At 40.9% G+C, this 15,648-nt stretch overlaps 1 protein-coding gene across 4 annotated transcripts in view; it reads left to right on the forward strand.

Annotated features, from left to right (window-relative positions):
* NXPH1 (neurexophilin 1) overlaps positions 1–15,370 on the forward strand; it is a 171,450-nt gene extending 156,080 nt beyond the window's left edge. For all 4 annotated transcript variants that reach the window (XM_034760527.1, XM_034760529.1, XM_034760530.1 and 1 more), the window contains one exon: positions 13,439–15,370. In XM_034760527.1, the coding sequence (XP_034616418.1) occupies positions 13,439–14,200 (762 nt within the window). In that variant the 3' untranslated portion in view covers positions 14,201–15,370. The remainder of the gene's footprint in view (positions 1–13,438) is intronic.
* Positions 15,371–15,648: the final 278 nt, after the last annotated feature.

Raw genomic sequence — 15,648 nt, forward strand, 5'->3', positions numbered from 1 at the left:
TTAAGTGGGCACTGGACTTGACCCATACAGGTAAAAAAATAAAAGTCAGAAATGGAAAAACTTTTTAAATTGACCCACTTTAAAGATAGCAGATTAAGTTAAAGAACTCTGGGCTTAATCATGCTCACCTAACTCGTGTGATTATTTAAAAGTCAGTGAAGTTATTTATGTGTGCAGGGTGAGCAAGATTTAGTCTTTTGTCTATATTTGCAGAAATCAAATTCAAGTTTGATTAATTACATGACAATCCAGTGGAAACCATGGGTGGAGGGGTTTACAAATGGCATCCCCATGAGCAAGCAAGGCCACTACACCCTGAGGGGATTGACTTTAAGGAAGGGCAGATGGTGTTGGCAACTATTGCTCTTGGCACAACTTTCAGCTGGGGGAAAATCCCTGAAAACTGAAGTCAGAGATCCCCAGGGCGTGAGCTAAATCAGCAGCTTGTGGCCGCACTGGCTGGTTTTCTGCTCTTTTTATTGCCACAACGTGCCTCTGGGCTGGCTTTCTGTCACCAAAAAAAGCTTGTGGCCTTTTCAATTCATTTAATCTGGTTTTATACCTCTGCCAAATAATTTAACAAACTTATTTTCCATGAATGAACAAGACAGTGTGATCTAAGGTAAGGCATTGAATTGGGAGTCAGGAGATTTGCCACTGTCCCATTTTGTGACTTAGGGCAAGTCACTCATATGTTTGTCCTTCAACCCTTTCTCTGTCTTGTCTATTTAGACTGTAGATGCCTTAGGGCAGACACTGTTTCATACTATGTATTTTGCAGTTACTAGCACAATAGGGTCCTGATCTCAGTTGGTGCCTCTAAGCTCTGACATAATATAAATAATAATATATACCATTAACTATGGATAATGAAAGAGACAATAGCAGCTCTTCTTCACACCAGGCAAAATGGAACTGCTAAGCATGGATATTTAAATGAAATGCTTTTATCAGCTCATTGAATGTTGTTTAGAAAATATATTGTAATGGAACTATAAGCCGTAGAGTGAGGTTTTTAGTATTTTTTCAAAGCTATGTTTTGTATCAGTGGTTGGCAGGTAGCAAATGAAATTTTCTTGCTAAAATTATTTTGTTTTCCATTGCTGCTCAGCCACAGAATGATAACAGATGAGACCATGAAAAGATACTTCTTGCTTTTGGACAGATATAGGAATATATCGATAGATTATGGTCTTCATCCATTTTTGACAAGGTAACTTGAATGTTTATTCTCTTAAAGGCAATCAGCCAAAATCTGGTGTGATTCACTGCTGTGGAATCCCCTGGGTATAAGTGGCTGCACAGCTGTAAGCTTAGACAGAATTTGCCCAAATGACTTCAATGCGACCAAACCGGAGATGGTCAAAATGATTTGTGGTCAAATAAAAATCAACTTAAACCATTGCTCGGAACTCAAACATGAAGTTGTTTTTTTGTTTTTATTGTTCCAAAAATTCTATTTTCTCCTTTTTCATTTGAGGACCTCTGCACTTCCTGGTTCCAGGTAGAACTGCTATTCCACAAGAAAGTATTTTCAGTTCTTCCCAACATGCTCTAATCTCAAAGCCTTGTCTTGTGAGAATTCCAGCTTAATTTTATGGATGCCTGTGGTTTTCTAAGGTTCAGATAAGCCTCTAAATCCCACACGTTTTGTGGGTTTCCCAATAAACCAAATATTGGCCTGCATGAAAAAAACAAACAAGTCCCAATTTGTTTTACCCATGTGAGTAGCCCCTGTAAAGTCAGGTTTGAATACCAGATTACCATCCCCTTTCCCACTCTATTTTCCCTTCTTTCTAATAGAAAAAGTGAAGAGTGAAGACACCACAACTTTATTAGGACAGAAACAGCATTTGTTGAAAAATATATAATCTTTCAGCCACCAGTCATTTGGAAGAAGCACTTAGGACTGGGGCACTCCTCTTTAATTTACTCCTCTGGACCAAGTTTCCTTGGGCCACATTGTGTCCAGCTGCTTCATGTGTAAGAGGAGGGCTCAAGAAGTCTCTCCCTGTTGTTCTGCACAGCAGCTGAGTACAACTGAAGTAACTGCAGATCAGACATTTGGAAACCTTTTCTGTAGAATTTAAAAGAGAAAATACTTATGAAACTTGTGCTCAGGCTTTGATAAAATCTCATTCCCAGATTCTCTGGACACATGAGCTGTGCTTGGCACAAGTTTACAAGTATAAAATGACTGTGGTATTTGCCAACACAGACATTAAATAAACAGTATTTAACCCATTGTCAACCACTTTGGGATAACTTGAGAATGAAAAGCCCTGTATCAAATCTGTTATGTTGCAATGACATAACCACTGACCTCCACACACTAACCCTGACAATTATGCTTACTGTCCAGTAGCTGGATGTGCTGAGACAATGTTCATATATTTCTCCTTCAGTTTTTCCTTTCATTGGGAACAATTTTTCATAGAACAACCTCCTGCAACTTATGTGTCAATGCCCTAAGGCCTTTTTACTCATCTAGATTTAAATTAATGACCTCACTGATGGCACCAGCAATTGAACCATCGCTCTCAAGAGCCAAGAACCGCATATTGAATTTGATTAATACTGTTGGCTACTAATTTTCACTTTTAATTAGGTCTGACACTATTGTAGGAAGAAAATCCTGCAGTGCTTAAAACAAATAGCACGCATCTACAGCAGCATTCTACTGTATGACCCCTGACCTGTTTTATTTAGTTGGGCTGCTACTGAACATTCTTCTACAACATCCACTTGGACTGATAATGAGAAAAATACCACTAGCCTAAACATTTACCTGTTAAAATTTAAGGATAATCTAATGTGAATAAGTACTTTGCCAGACAAATGTTATTAGATTACATGATGCATGTTCATGTTTAATGACATTGGGTACTGTCCTTTATCTCTTTGAGATATTTATTGGATGAGTGTCATCAGGGCCAGCTCTAACTTTTTTGCCGCCCCAAGCAGCCAAAAAAAAGTGCCGCCCCACCATGACACCCCTCCCAGCGCCGCCCCGCCCTGCTGAAACACCCCCCCACAGAGTGCCGCGCCGCCGAAACCCCCCCGCCGAGTGCCGCGCCGCCGAACAGCCCCCGCACCCCGCTGCGCTGCCGAACACCCCCCGTTCCCCGCCGAGCGCCGTGCTGCTGAACCCCCCTGCGCGGAGCGCCACCGAACACCCCTGCCCCCTGCGGAGCGCCGCCGAACCCCCCGCCGAGTGCTGCGCCGCCGAACATCCCTGAGTGCCGCGCTCCCGAACACCCCCGCCCTCCGCGGAGTGCCGCACTGCTGAACCCCCCACCCCCGCGCGGTGCGCCGCCGAAACCCCCATGGAGCTCCGCACTGCCAAAACCACCACCGAGCGCTGCGCTGCCGAACATCCCTGAGTGCTGTGCTGCTGAACACCCCCCGCCCCCCGTGGAGCGCCGTGCTGCCGAAACCCCACCCCCTGTGCGGAGCACCACCAAACACCCCCAGCGGAGCGCCGCAATGCCAAACCACTCCCCGCTGAGGGCCATGCTGCGCTGCTCCCCACTACCCCAAGATTGGCCGCCCCTTACTAGGTGCCGCCCCAAGCACGTTCTTGGTTGGCTGGTGCCTGGAGCCGGCCCTGAGTGTCATGTGACAATAGTGAAGAATCACAGAAAAACCAACATTCTAACACAAGAGGTGGTATTATCCCTGAAGCTACTCATGTCTCTACTTCATAGTAGAGGTTCTGTTGAGAACTCTTCTTTGCCCCTCTGCTGCTTGGCTTCTTGTTATGGCATTAAAGAAACAGCACTCACGTTCTTTCAGTGGGGTTTTGCTAGATTTTGACATCTACACAGCAACTGAGCAATTAGAAAGCAAACATACTTAGCAACGAAAAAAATTAACCCTCCTCATTACATCCTCAAGGATTGGAAGACTGTGCTGATAGTGTTCACAAAACAATGTCGTGGGAGTATTGTGTTCACCCAAAGGCAGGGGTGGCAGGTTTGTAGACATTTTGGTGATGCCCAGAATGCCCAGAGCCTGCCCCCCCAAACTCTGCCTCCACCTGCCTAAGGCTCTGTGAGGGAGTTTGGGTGGGGGGAGGAGGGCTGGGGTGCAGGTCCTGGGCTGGGGCAGGGGAATAGGGTGTAGGAGGGGTGCAGGGTGCAGGTTCTGGGAGGGAGTTTGGGTGCTGGGTGCAGGCTCTGGGCTGAGGCAGGGGGTGGAGATGGAGGAGGGGGTGAGGGGTGCAAGCTCTGGGAGGGAGTTTGGGGGTGAGAAGGGGTGTGGGGGTGGGAGGTGCAGGAGGAAATTTGTGAGCCAGAGGGTGTGTGTGGGGAGGGGTATAGGTGCAGACTCTGGAAGTGGATAAGGGGTTCTGTGCTTACCTGGGGTACCTCTTCCGGCAGCAGCTCCTAGGCGGGGCAGGCTGGGGGGGTCTCCATGTGCTGCTGTCTCCAGGCAGCTTCCCATTGGCTGCAGGGGCATTCGGGGCGGGAGCAGTGTGCAGCGGCATAGCCCCCCACAGGCTGCAAGGATGTGCTGGCAGCCATGTGGAATGAGCGTGCTGGAAGCCGCTCAGCCCGCCTGAGCTGTTGCATGGTGGCGGGAGCCCCCAGGCTGTTTTAAATCACCTGGGGGTGGCAGGCAGGGATGGGGCGGGGGGGGGGAAGGCGGGAAACTTTGCTGGAACTGGGCCCCCGGGCCAGGAATATTCCCAGTGCCCGGGCACCACGGGCCTATAGAACTCACCTCCCATGCCCAAAGGGATACATTTTGGAAAGCACATAGAATTGAACTTCATTGGAAGTTGGGCATACAACTGCCCTTTGTGCCTTTGAAATTGTAGACATCTATACATCTATTGTATACAAATGCATCTATTTGTATACAATAGGTAACTGCAGATGAAAACAGATGATTGTTTATAACAGGAATACATGCGCTGGCCATAGAGCTACCTCTTGTGTATGTGCCTGTTTTCATTTATGCGTGCCTATGATGGTTGCACAATTTAGGTGACTATTTTTTAAAATCTGGCTCTCAATATCCTTGACATGAAAATGACACATTCTATCAGCATTAGTGGCTACTGTAACCTTATCAAATAGCAGCTTTGTGCTACTTCATGCAACTATGAATAATCCACTTATCAAGCAGATTAGTTATATGAATATTCTAATACGTCTCTACAAAAAATATGGTGCAGTAATAGACTACTCACATTGACTCACAAACAGCAGTAATGGACTACTCACATTGATATTAATATGGGAGCTTTTTAATGTTATTGATTCATGGAAGAGCTTAACAATGAAGAATTTTCAGCTGAATGTAATTAGTAATATGTTACTAGAGGACAATGTTTTGCACATTAGAATACTGTCACCTGCTCAGCTCAAACAGCACAGAACTGCTATTTTCTTGACAGCCTGAAAGTCTTTTTCACCTTGTTCAGCCTACCTATGTGGTTATTCACTTATTTGAAAAAGGGCATCTTCTTGAACACGGTATATATATATGATGATCTTATATATATATATATATATAAAATCAGACTACAGTGCAGATTTTTATTAAAATATTGCTCTGTGGCCTTTCAGCTATATTCTAATTTTATTTAATATTTCTTTCTACATGTATGCAGAAAATGGCAAGCCAATATTAATAAAAGAGGGCTTACAGGAGTGTGGAATGAGAGCAATAGATCCTTGACAAAAGTTATTTACCTAGCTAGAGTTTCATTTGAAAGTTAACAGAACTCTGTGATGCTTGTATAAAGCAGTGGTCTTAAAACTCTGTTAGACATTTTAACCCACTTTAATTTATTCCATGAAAATTTAATCCCCTGCTGAATGGAGCTGGTGTGAATTTTCAAAAGTCATAATCCACTGAAGTGAAAAATCTTTAATGATGACATAGGCACCAGGCTTCAAGGGTTTAGTTTAAATTCTTTCTAAAAATGTAAAACAGAGGGCAAGAGTTAATAGGATATTTCATACAGTTACATTTCAATCCTCCTCCAAATCTTTATAAATTCACTTGCACCTCAACCATTAGAACCATTCTGGCTGAATTTCTCACACTTCTAAGGCAAAAATGAAGAGCTATAAAATCATAATGTGAGGAAGTACTCTGTGTATTGTAACTCAGTTTTCTTTCAGTTTACAGACTATTATATTGCGCATGATGGCATAATGTCTTCTAAACTGAAAGAGAAATGACATGGTTTACAAGCCAAACTGCATACATTCTGACATAATTATTTTATCATGCAAGAAAATGAAAACAAACTACACAACATCAGACACTTTTCTAGCTCTTCTGCTGCTGTGGGAATTTTGCCATTGAATTTAGTGGGGACGATTTGTCCCTTAAATTGAAAAGTTATTAATGCTCTCTGTAAAATTGTTCCATAAAAACAATAGTAAATGTATTTTTACTTAATCAGTGAATTTTTTATTATATTATATGACATAATACCTGTAATAGTCACTTGGGGACATATTTTAAAAGATCTTTAGGCACCTGGATATTAAGGATGGAAATAACTTCTTTACCTGACCATCTGCATTAATATTCTATGTCAGATTTTTTGATGAAAACCAAAAATTTTCTGCACAAAGCAGACATGGTCTGCAAAAAAATTTGTTCTATCAAAAATCCAATTTTCCATAGGAAAACAATTTTAATGGAAACAATTTTGACCAGTCCTGCCCAAGATATCTCTGACCCTGTCAGCAATGCTCAGACAATATTTTTACTAGTATGACTGCACATTTCCAGTGTGCAGTAGTTAGCACGGAGGGCATTCCTCAGCCTTAGGGCTCAGAGTATTTTCATTTTCTTATTATCTTTTATTACCCAAGTATAATTTTTTAAGCTGTAATATCCGTTTCCCCTCATTCCTGTGTTTTCTTCTCATGGTACATCAAGGCAGAGAAAAAAGCCCAGGTTCTCTTCCAGGCCCTTTTCTTTTCTAACCTCTTGATTATTTACTTAAGAACTATGAAACAATTTCTAGAGCCAGATCCTCAGATGGTATAGATGGAGCTATGCCATTAATTAATCCAAATGAGGATCTGGGTCTTAGAGTTTAGACACCTTCTGCATCATTGTTTCTTAGGGATCATATTGAGCAGTGTTGATATGAGAAGAACAAGAAATGTGCCCTTTGTTTTGTTTCCCGGGAATGTGCAGTGACATCAACAGCAGAGGATGTTCTAGTGGATTCAGTTGATCATGTGCATTGAGAACTGGAACCTCAGCATGGTGTAACTAACTGAGGTAGTTTCTCCTGCAGTGTGCCATTAAATTGAAACTGTTCTTGGCGGAATCATCTTCCTTGTTTATGGATAAGTAATGTGCATAGTCTCATGCAGCTACTTGACTGAATATCATCAGAAGATGGGGAATGGGATACTTAATGGATGTCCCTGCTCACTTATGGCATTAGAAAAATTCAGCCAAGAATACACTCTGAGGCTGCATATTTTGATAATGTACAGTCAACACATGCACCTCCACCCATCTGGTCATGTAGCAAGAAAGGGTTATAAATAAAAAGATAGGACTCTATGTGAAATATTAATCAGTAGGGCCTTTTGTTTAAATGTGTTTTTCCTCTGCTTTCAAAATATTAATGTGTAATGCATCACAAGGCCTCTTCTGCATTTCATTCCATCTATTATAATCATCTCTCCATCAAATTCTAATGTCAATTTCTTTGTTTAAATTATAATTTGGAATGCCATTGGCATTAGTTTGTGTGCCAACTACTCACTGTGTAATATATATTCATAGTAACAATAGTATCTAGCACTTTCTCTTACCCAGTAGCATTGCCCTATACTACTCATATGGCTCTAGGCTGATCCACTACTACAAAGGTGATCAAAGTACAACAGAGTCCTAAATCTTCAGATCTTCCCATCAACCAATAAACCAAATAATAATGTTTTTGGTTGGCATTGGATCTAGGTGAGAATTCTGAGTGCTTGTGTCTCATCATTAGAGTGCCATTTAGACCTATGTTGTGTTCACATTCCTGTACTAGCAAAGTACCTGAAGCATCTGGCCAAGGAGTCAGAATTCTGTGTTGCGCTACCCAGTGAATATGCAAACACTGAGCTGACAAATTCCTACTATGGTATGCCAGCCAAAATTAGCTTGGTTTTTTTTGATTAGTTATTTACCTGAAGAGAGAAATTTCCTACCTTGAGTATTAGATTGTTTACATTTCCATTTGCCCTCAAGTATTCATACACTTAGAGGAATAAATACATAATTTCTAAACCAATATTGTAATTATATATAATGAACTGTAATAGATCTACAGTAAAATGAAAGACTAAGAAATCAAGAGTCATTTTGTACCACTCGGATTTTTTAAAAAACTTATCTGATCTCAAGCATCCAGGTTTGGCCTACGATAGGTAATAGGTTCATGTGCATGAGGGATGTCTTTAAATTGAACCCCAAAGGCTTTGAGATAAATGAGTTACCCTCTCTTAAGGAGTCTTAAGTGAGACAATAATGCTCATGAAAAACACATCTAATGAAGTTAATGTCTAATCAGTGACATCTAATGTCACTGTAAAAATGTCTTCAGTCTCTAAAAGGATCAGACAAAGACTGGAGTGTTTTGTTGAAACTCAGTGAAACTGGACATACAACTCAATTCCATAGTCATGAAAATATACTTTGTCTCCATAATATAAACTTTGTATATTATTTTCACTGAGAGCACTGTCCAAAATTACAAAAAATATATTGAACAGCAATTTGTCATTATTCATGGGAAAAGGGTGACCAGATGATAGTGTGATTTCTGATACCACGAGGGTCTAATGACTCTATCTAGAGGAAATATGCATTCTCCACCTAAAAGGCCTGAACCAAGGCTCATTATACTCATTGTGAGTCTTTCAGTGACCTCAGTGGGCTTTGGATCAGGCCCCCAAATGTCTTCTACTCTTTGTTGTAGTTCCCTTCTGAACACCTGAAACCTCCCACCATTGTAATTATTTAAAAATTTCAGGAAGCATTTCTTTGTTGAAGAAAAAATCAGATCTTTACTTCATTAATGACATACATTGTAGTAGGTATACCTGTCAGCATGTCATACTTTATCTATTACTATTTCTCTTATGGTTGTACCTAAAGCTCCCAATGAAAATCAGAGCTCCTTTGTGCTAGGCACTATATAAATCTATAGTAAGAGACAGTCCAAAGAGCTTCTGTTGATAGAAACTCATAGTACAGATTTTGGCAATGTCGTGTAAAGTACAACCCAAATAAATCTTGACACTTATTGTCCGTGGTAGTTAAATTTACTGTGATGTTTATGTAGGCCCAATGCTAATTATAGGGAATACTACAAATCCCCCATACAGCAAAAACTTACCCAAATAACTTTCCATGTGAGAGGAGTCTCATTGAACTCTACTGCAGTATGGTAAACAATACAGTGCAGAACATATCAAGAATTAAATGGCACCTGATATATATTCAGTGAGATGGGGGGAAGAGAAAGCAAAATGGATGTTATAGTACATGTATTTTTGAACTGTGTGTACATGCTCTAGGGATGAAGACATATTCACAACAAATTGAAATACTTAATATTTTTTGCATTTCATTGAGTATTGGAAATTGGTCCTGTTTTCATGATATTTTTATGCTAAAATGGGACCATTTTCAAGTGCAATAGTTTTCACTCAGGAAGCATGCAAAATGTCATGGGTTTGGATGTTTTCTTACAATTATATTACAGTTTTTGTGACAGTTTTGAGATGGTTGGGTAGATGTGAACACAGATATAACAAAATCATAAAATAAATCCTGCTTTTCCACATAGCTGTATTAGCCAAACTATATACTACATGGCGTGCGTATCTGGGGGGAATACATGTATAGTTATAACACAACACAGTAGTAGTATGGGAAAAAGCTATAGGGTTGCAAACGAGATACTATCATTTTGCAAATACTACTACTTTGATGAGCAATGAATTGTATTGTTAGCCCTTTTGGGTGCTCTTGTACTGTTTAGTCAGACTCTTTGCTCAGATGCCTGACAAGGGAGGGCAGGAGCAGGTCTTTAATCATGAATGCGGCCAGTTACCCAAATAGAAAATCACAAACAGAGGTCTCAGGGCCAACTGCATGACTAGAAGCTCTTAAACTATTACAAAATCAATGAGAGTAACAATCAATTGCGTTTGTTAGGTCAGATATGAAACAATGTGTCTTGCTTGGAATCTGAAACTTCCATTTAAACTTGAGATATACTAGCTTTTAAAACACTCATGATTTGTAGCCGACAGCAAGTATTTCAGAAATTCCACTTCTTCTCCAGGGTGCTTGGTTTTATGTAGCCTAAAAAAATAGCTTTTCTTCAAAATGAGCTTTATGGTGTTACATCCTGTTATGTGGGAATTTGCTGTTTAATCCTTTGAAATGTAACTCACTGGAACACAAATGTTTTTTAAAAAAAGGAAGGAGAAGAAAAAGCAAGCTGTGAGGAGAGTAAAATATGACAATAAGCAATTTATTTCCTACCTTCAGATTGCAGGCACACTAAATCTGCTAGTTAACTGCTTAGATTCAGACTGGCACATTTCTTCTTTTCTCCTACTTTGCTCTCACTCCTCATAAGCCTCTGCAAAATTATGTTCTAAGTCTCTCTTCCCATGATATCTTCATTGCTGCTTCATTAACCAGTGCTCCATCAGACCATTTCATTACAGCCTCTCTCCTTGCTCACTGCGTTGATGCTAAGACACAGATACAAACCACCTATCAAATGCTAGGTGGTATTTATCCTTCCTGCCATTCAAAAGATGGAAAAATCATCCAAGGGATAAATCCTAAATAAAGAGCACATTCTATTTATTTCTTCTCTTGGGCTCTGTCCCCACCCCAACTTGAAAGGCATTGGTGCTATTCTGCTAATACTCTGACTGACTTAATTTTTTTTTAAAAAAGGCTGTCATCATACCTGTCATCCCTTCAAGATGTTCAGTACTCCATGTGGCATGTCTGGGAGGTGGCGCAACTACCCTAGAAAGAGAAATCTGGTCAGCAACACAGTTCAATTCCATGTTCATAAGGATATGGAAATATCTTTGTTATATTTGCTGCCTTTCTTTACAAATATCTCCAGATTGCACCAGCAGGAAGGCTTCATGCTATACGTGTTATCTTGTTTCCACTGAGTTTCAGGGAGTGGGGATATGTCCAGTTCATTTTGATAAAGGGAGGAGGCATTTATAAAAGCAAACAGGATAATGGGATGGCTTCTAAAACACCCATATGATGAAATTACCAGCCAGGGCTGCTGTGATGCTCATTGTAGCCAGGCAAAGGAGTTAAGAGCAGTCACAGTCCACTTACAAACCAAGATTGGTCAGCTTACCCTTCAGAAAGTATGACAATGTGTACTTTATTTTTAAAGCTAGAATGGAAAAATGAACATGGCTAGCTTAGGTCTTTTTGCTCTGGTGCTGACAGATGTGAAAAATTGGCCCTGACATTTTTAGATTCCTCAGGATTTCAGGGCAAGGATTTCATGATTTTATAAAACTTTGATCTGTATTTTTGGACTGTTCATTTCACTTAGATAGTCTCACTTTTGTAATCTTCACTTTAGGAGTCAAACACTCACTTGGATTTCTGTGTTGTGTAATTCACTTGTGAATTATGGCTTGGGCTGCACGGTGGTACAGGGATATCAGGCACCCCCTCTGCAGAGCCATTGCATCCACTTTGCATATAGGTGGTGGGTGGTCTTGGGCAGAGCCTTGGCTTCGCTCCTTCTCAATGTGTTGGGTGGCACAACTATACCACTGCCTTTGGGAGCATATGTTAACCAGCACAGCATACTCCTTCTCTGTAGAAGCAGGGGGACCAGGAGGGAAATGTGACAGCTCAAGTCAGTCCAGGGATAACACAGCAATGTGCTTCCTGACATTAATGCAGGGCTCATGGAAAAGCTGTGATCAAGCCCTTTATTATTCTCTATTATTTAAATTGTAGTATAGCCTAGAAGCCCCAATTAGTCATAGAGTTTTAAGGCCAGAAGGGACCACCAGATAATCTAGTCTGACCTCCTGTCTATCACAGGCCACTACCACCACCCAGCACCCACACACTAAACCCAACAACCGAAATTAGACCAAAGTGTTACAGCCCACAAGAGACTAGACAGTTATGTGCAACATGCAGAGAATAGAAGGGACCAAGGCACCCCAGTGCTTGAGGTCCTGCAATGGCAGGGAAATGATTAAGTGAGGTTTACCCACATAATCCTGGCAAGTGACCCACACCCACACACTGGAGAAAAGGCAACTCCCCGCCCCCAGGTCATTGCCAATATGACATTCCTTCCTGACCCCATATAGGCGATCAGTTAGACCCTGTGCATGCGAACAAGAACTAGCCAGCCAAGCCCCTGAGAGAGAGAATGCTCAGTGCCACCTCAGAGCACTGGCCCTCACTGTCCAATGTCCCATCTCCAGCTGTGGCCATCCCTGATGCTTCAGAGGAAGGTGATAAAAAAAGGCTCAGAACAAATGTATGGGGGGAATCCTTTCTTAACCCCTGAAGGTAGATGGCTGAAAACCTGAAGTGTGAGCTTTAGGAACATAAGATATAAATCAGAAGTGAGCCCCAGGGTCCCAGCCCATCACCAGCATCAGGATCAGAGACCCCGAATGTGCTAGGTACTGTATAAGGATTATTCAGACAAGGGGAATTTGCAGTGGAAGAACTGCATTTATTCAGGTGCAGACTTCTAATGCACATTGACATGGGGGGAGGTTGCAGCAGCATAGATACATTGTTATTACTCCTTCAGTGTGAAAACCACCCCAGTAAAGTGAGAGCCATGGCATGGTAAGAGACAGTCTCCTCCTTAAAGAGTATATAAATTCAATTCAAGCCAAGGCACAACCAGTGAATGTGACAAACCAAAGGGAAAAGTGGGGGAGGGAGGGAGCATGTGGGTATTAAAAATAAGATCACGGTGTGCTTACACACACTTGCTACTGCACATGCTCGCTATTGCACAACTTGGTTGTGATGGTTCAACAACATCTTAATTTTTTTTAAATGAGAAAAATCAGCTATCCCAAACTGGCACACAAAAACAACCATTGGTTGTTGGACTGCTTGCTGACTTCACATTAGAAGTAGGTTTTGAGCTGAGATTTGAAGGGGCTTTATGGATTAATTCAGAAGGGCATTGTATGTGTTAAAGAGAAATAGATTATGACTCCTTGGAAAGACAACACAAATTATCTTTCTGTTCTGTTTTACTTTGAGTATAGAGTATATACTTCAGTTTATCTTTAAAATTAATTTTAACTCTGTTTAATTCTGAACTCCAAGCTCTTTGGCCTCAGGTGGGAACAATGGGTTTTGTAGATACCTATCTCAATCTGATCTTTTTTTTCCCCCCCAGGTCACATGTGCAAATTTAACAAATGGCGGCAAATCAGAACTTCTAAAATCAGGCAGCTCCAAATCCACACTAAAGCACATATGGACAGAAAGCAGCAAAGACTTGTCCATCAGCCGACTGCTATCACAGACTTTTCATGGCAAAGAAAATGATACAGATTTGGACCTGCGATATGATGCCCCAGAAACGTATTCTGAGCAAGATCTCTGGGATTGGCTGAGGAACTCCACAGATCTTCAAGAGCCTCGACCCAGAGCAAAGAGACGGCCCATTGTCAAGACTGGGAAATTTAAGAAAATGTTTGGCTGGGGCGACTTTCATTCCAACATCAAAACTGTGAAGTTAAACCTTTTAATAACTGGGAAAATTGTTGATCATGGCAATGGGACGTTTAGCGTTTATTTCAGGCACAATTCCACTGGCCAAGGGAATGTATCTGTGAGCCTGGTGCCCCCAACCAAAATAGTGGAATTTGACTTGGCACAACAAACAGTGATTGATGCCAAAGATTCCAAGTCCTTTAACTGTCGCATCGAATATGAAAAGGTTGACAAGGCCACCAAGAACACACTCTGCAACTATGACCCTTCAAAAACATGTTATCAGGAGCAGACCCAAAGTCATGTGTCATGGCTCTGCTCCAAGCCCTTTAAAGTAATCTGTATTTACATTTCCTTTTATAGTACAGATTATAAACTAGTACAGAAGGTGTGTCCTGATTACAACTACCACAGTGACACGCCCTACTTCCCTTCAGGTTGAGAATGAACAACATGTGTCTGAGACTGAAGCCTGAGGAATAAAAGAGGTCATATGACAGGGCTGTTACCTCAAAGAAGAAGGCCACCCCATTGCCTGGAATGTGTCTACACTCTGCTGCTGTTGCTGTCAAATGGCTGCAAATATGTTAGTGGAAAACAATCTAATGTAATTTCTGCCCAGTCAGCTCCATGTATCAGTCTAGTTGTAAATCACTATGGATTCGAAATAAAACCACACAGACACGCACTCTTTTCAGCTCACACCTATTAAGATTCCTGTTAAGAGGGCTGTCTTTGTCTGATACATATTGTTTCAGGATAACCTATCATCAAGCCAAAAGGATTAACTAGACAGAGAATGGTTTCTAACACAAACTGTTATGGAAATCTCCTTGAAAGTCTTGAATACATGCCAATCAATAATCCCCACTCATGCATTCTACTGCTTAGACTAGCTGTACTGGTAAATACTACTATAGGAGTAAATGCTTGTTAAAATGGGGAAAAATGTGTGTCTAGAGTTCAGTATTTCTTATTATATGAACACAGCAAAGCATAGTGACTTTTTTCCAGCATACAGTAGGCACATTCAAGGTGGCGTTAGGTGGCTCTTTTTCTGTGGAGGGAGCCTATTACTAGTAAAGATGAGCAGACATTTGGAATTTACATGTGGGCAGACATTATGGTTTCATATTTCTTCACTGAACATTTAAATTGGCAGAGTTGAGACCAGCTGAGCTACTTAAAAACTCTCCAACTGTTCTGCAAGAAGGAAAATGCCTGATAGACAACATGTAAGTTATAAGTGGCTGTCTTATCTTTATTACAAATATTGTAACAAATTCAATATCCTAGTCTTCATTTGTATGAATGGTTTGTATTGTACATAGTTTAACCAGTGTTATTTGAGCTGCTTATTAATATTAACTTGTAATTGTCTCTCTGCTTGTTATTGGTTAAAAACAATCAAGGAAATGAGGAATCCATTTTATCAATGTAGCTGTAAACTCCATTAAAAAGACAGAATTATGTACAAAGCATTTATTCAGCTAAAGTATTGTTGAGAGCTATACATATACAACATTACGGTCTGTCTGTATTTAGATATTTTATTTCCAGACAAAAAATGAACTGTACATAAAAATAAAATACTTAAAGTTGAGTTTCAATATGTACTGTGTAGATGGTGGCTTAAATGGTCCAACAAGAAGACTATGCTCAAACTCCATCATGGTTTTCAATCTTGCGTCTTCAAATTTGTGCAGAATTATCCCAAGTTATAGCAAGCAGGCAGATCTCAATGCCGTCATAGGGCCTTGTTGACTTCAGCGGGAGTCATCCCTCAAAGAACAATTTGCAGGAGCAGGTCCTAAATTATTATTAGTCATAAATGAAAGCAACTTACCAATTTAAAAGTGGGAAAAGTTGTTCTCTCTGTGTGTGCACAAG

This window comes from Trachemys scripta, chromosome 2, assembly GCF_013100865.1.
Source record: "Trachemys scripta elegans isolate TJP31775 chromosome 2, CAS_Tse_1.0, whole genome shotgun sequence".
Classification (NCBI taxonomy): Eukaryota; Metazoa; Chordata; order Testudines; family Emydidae; genus Trachemys; species Trachemys scripta.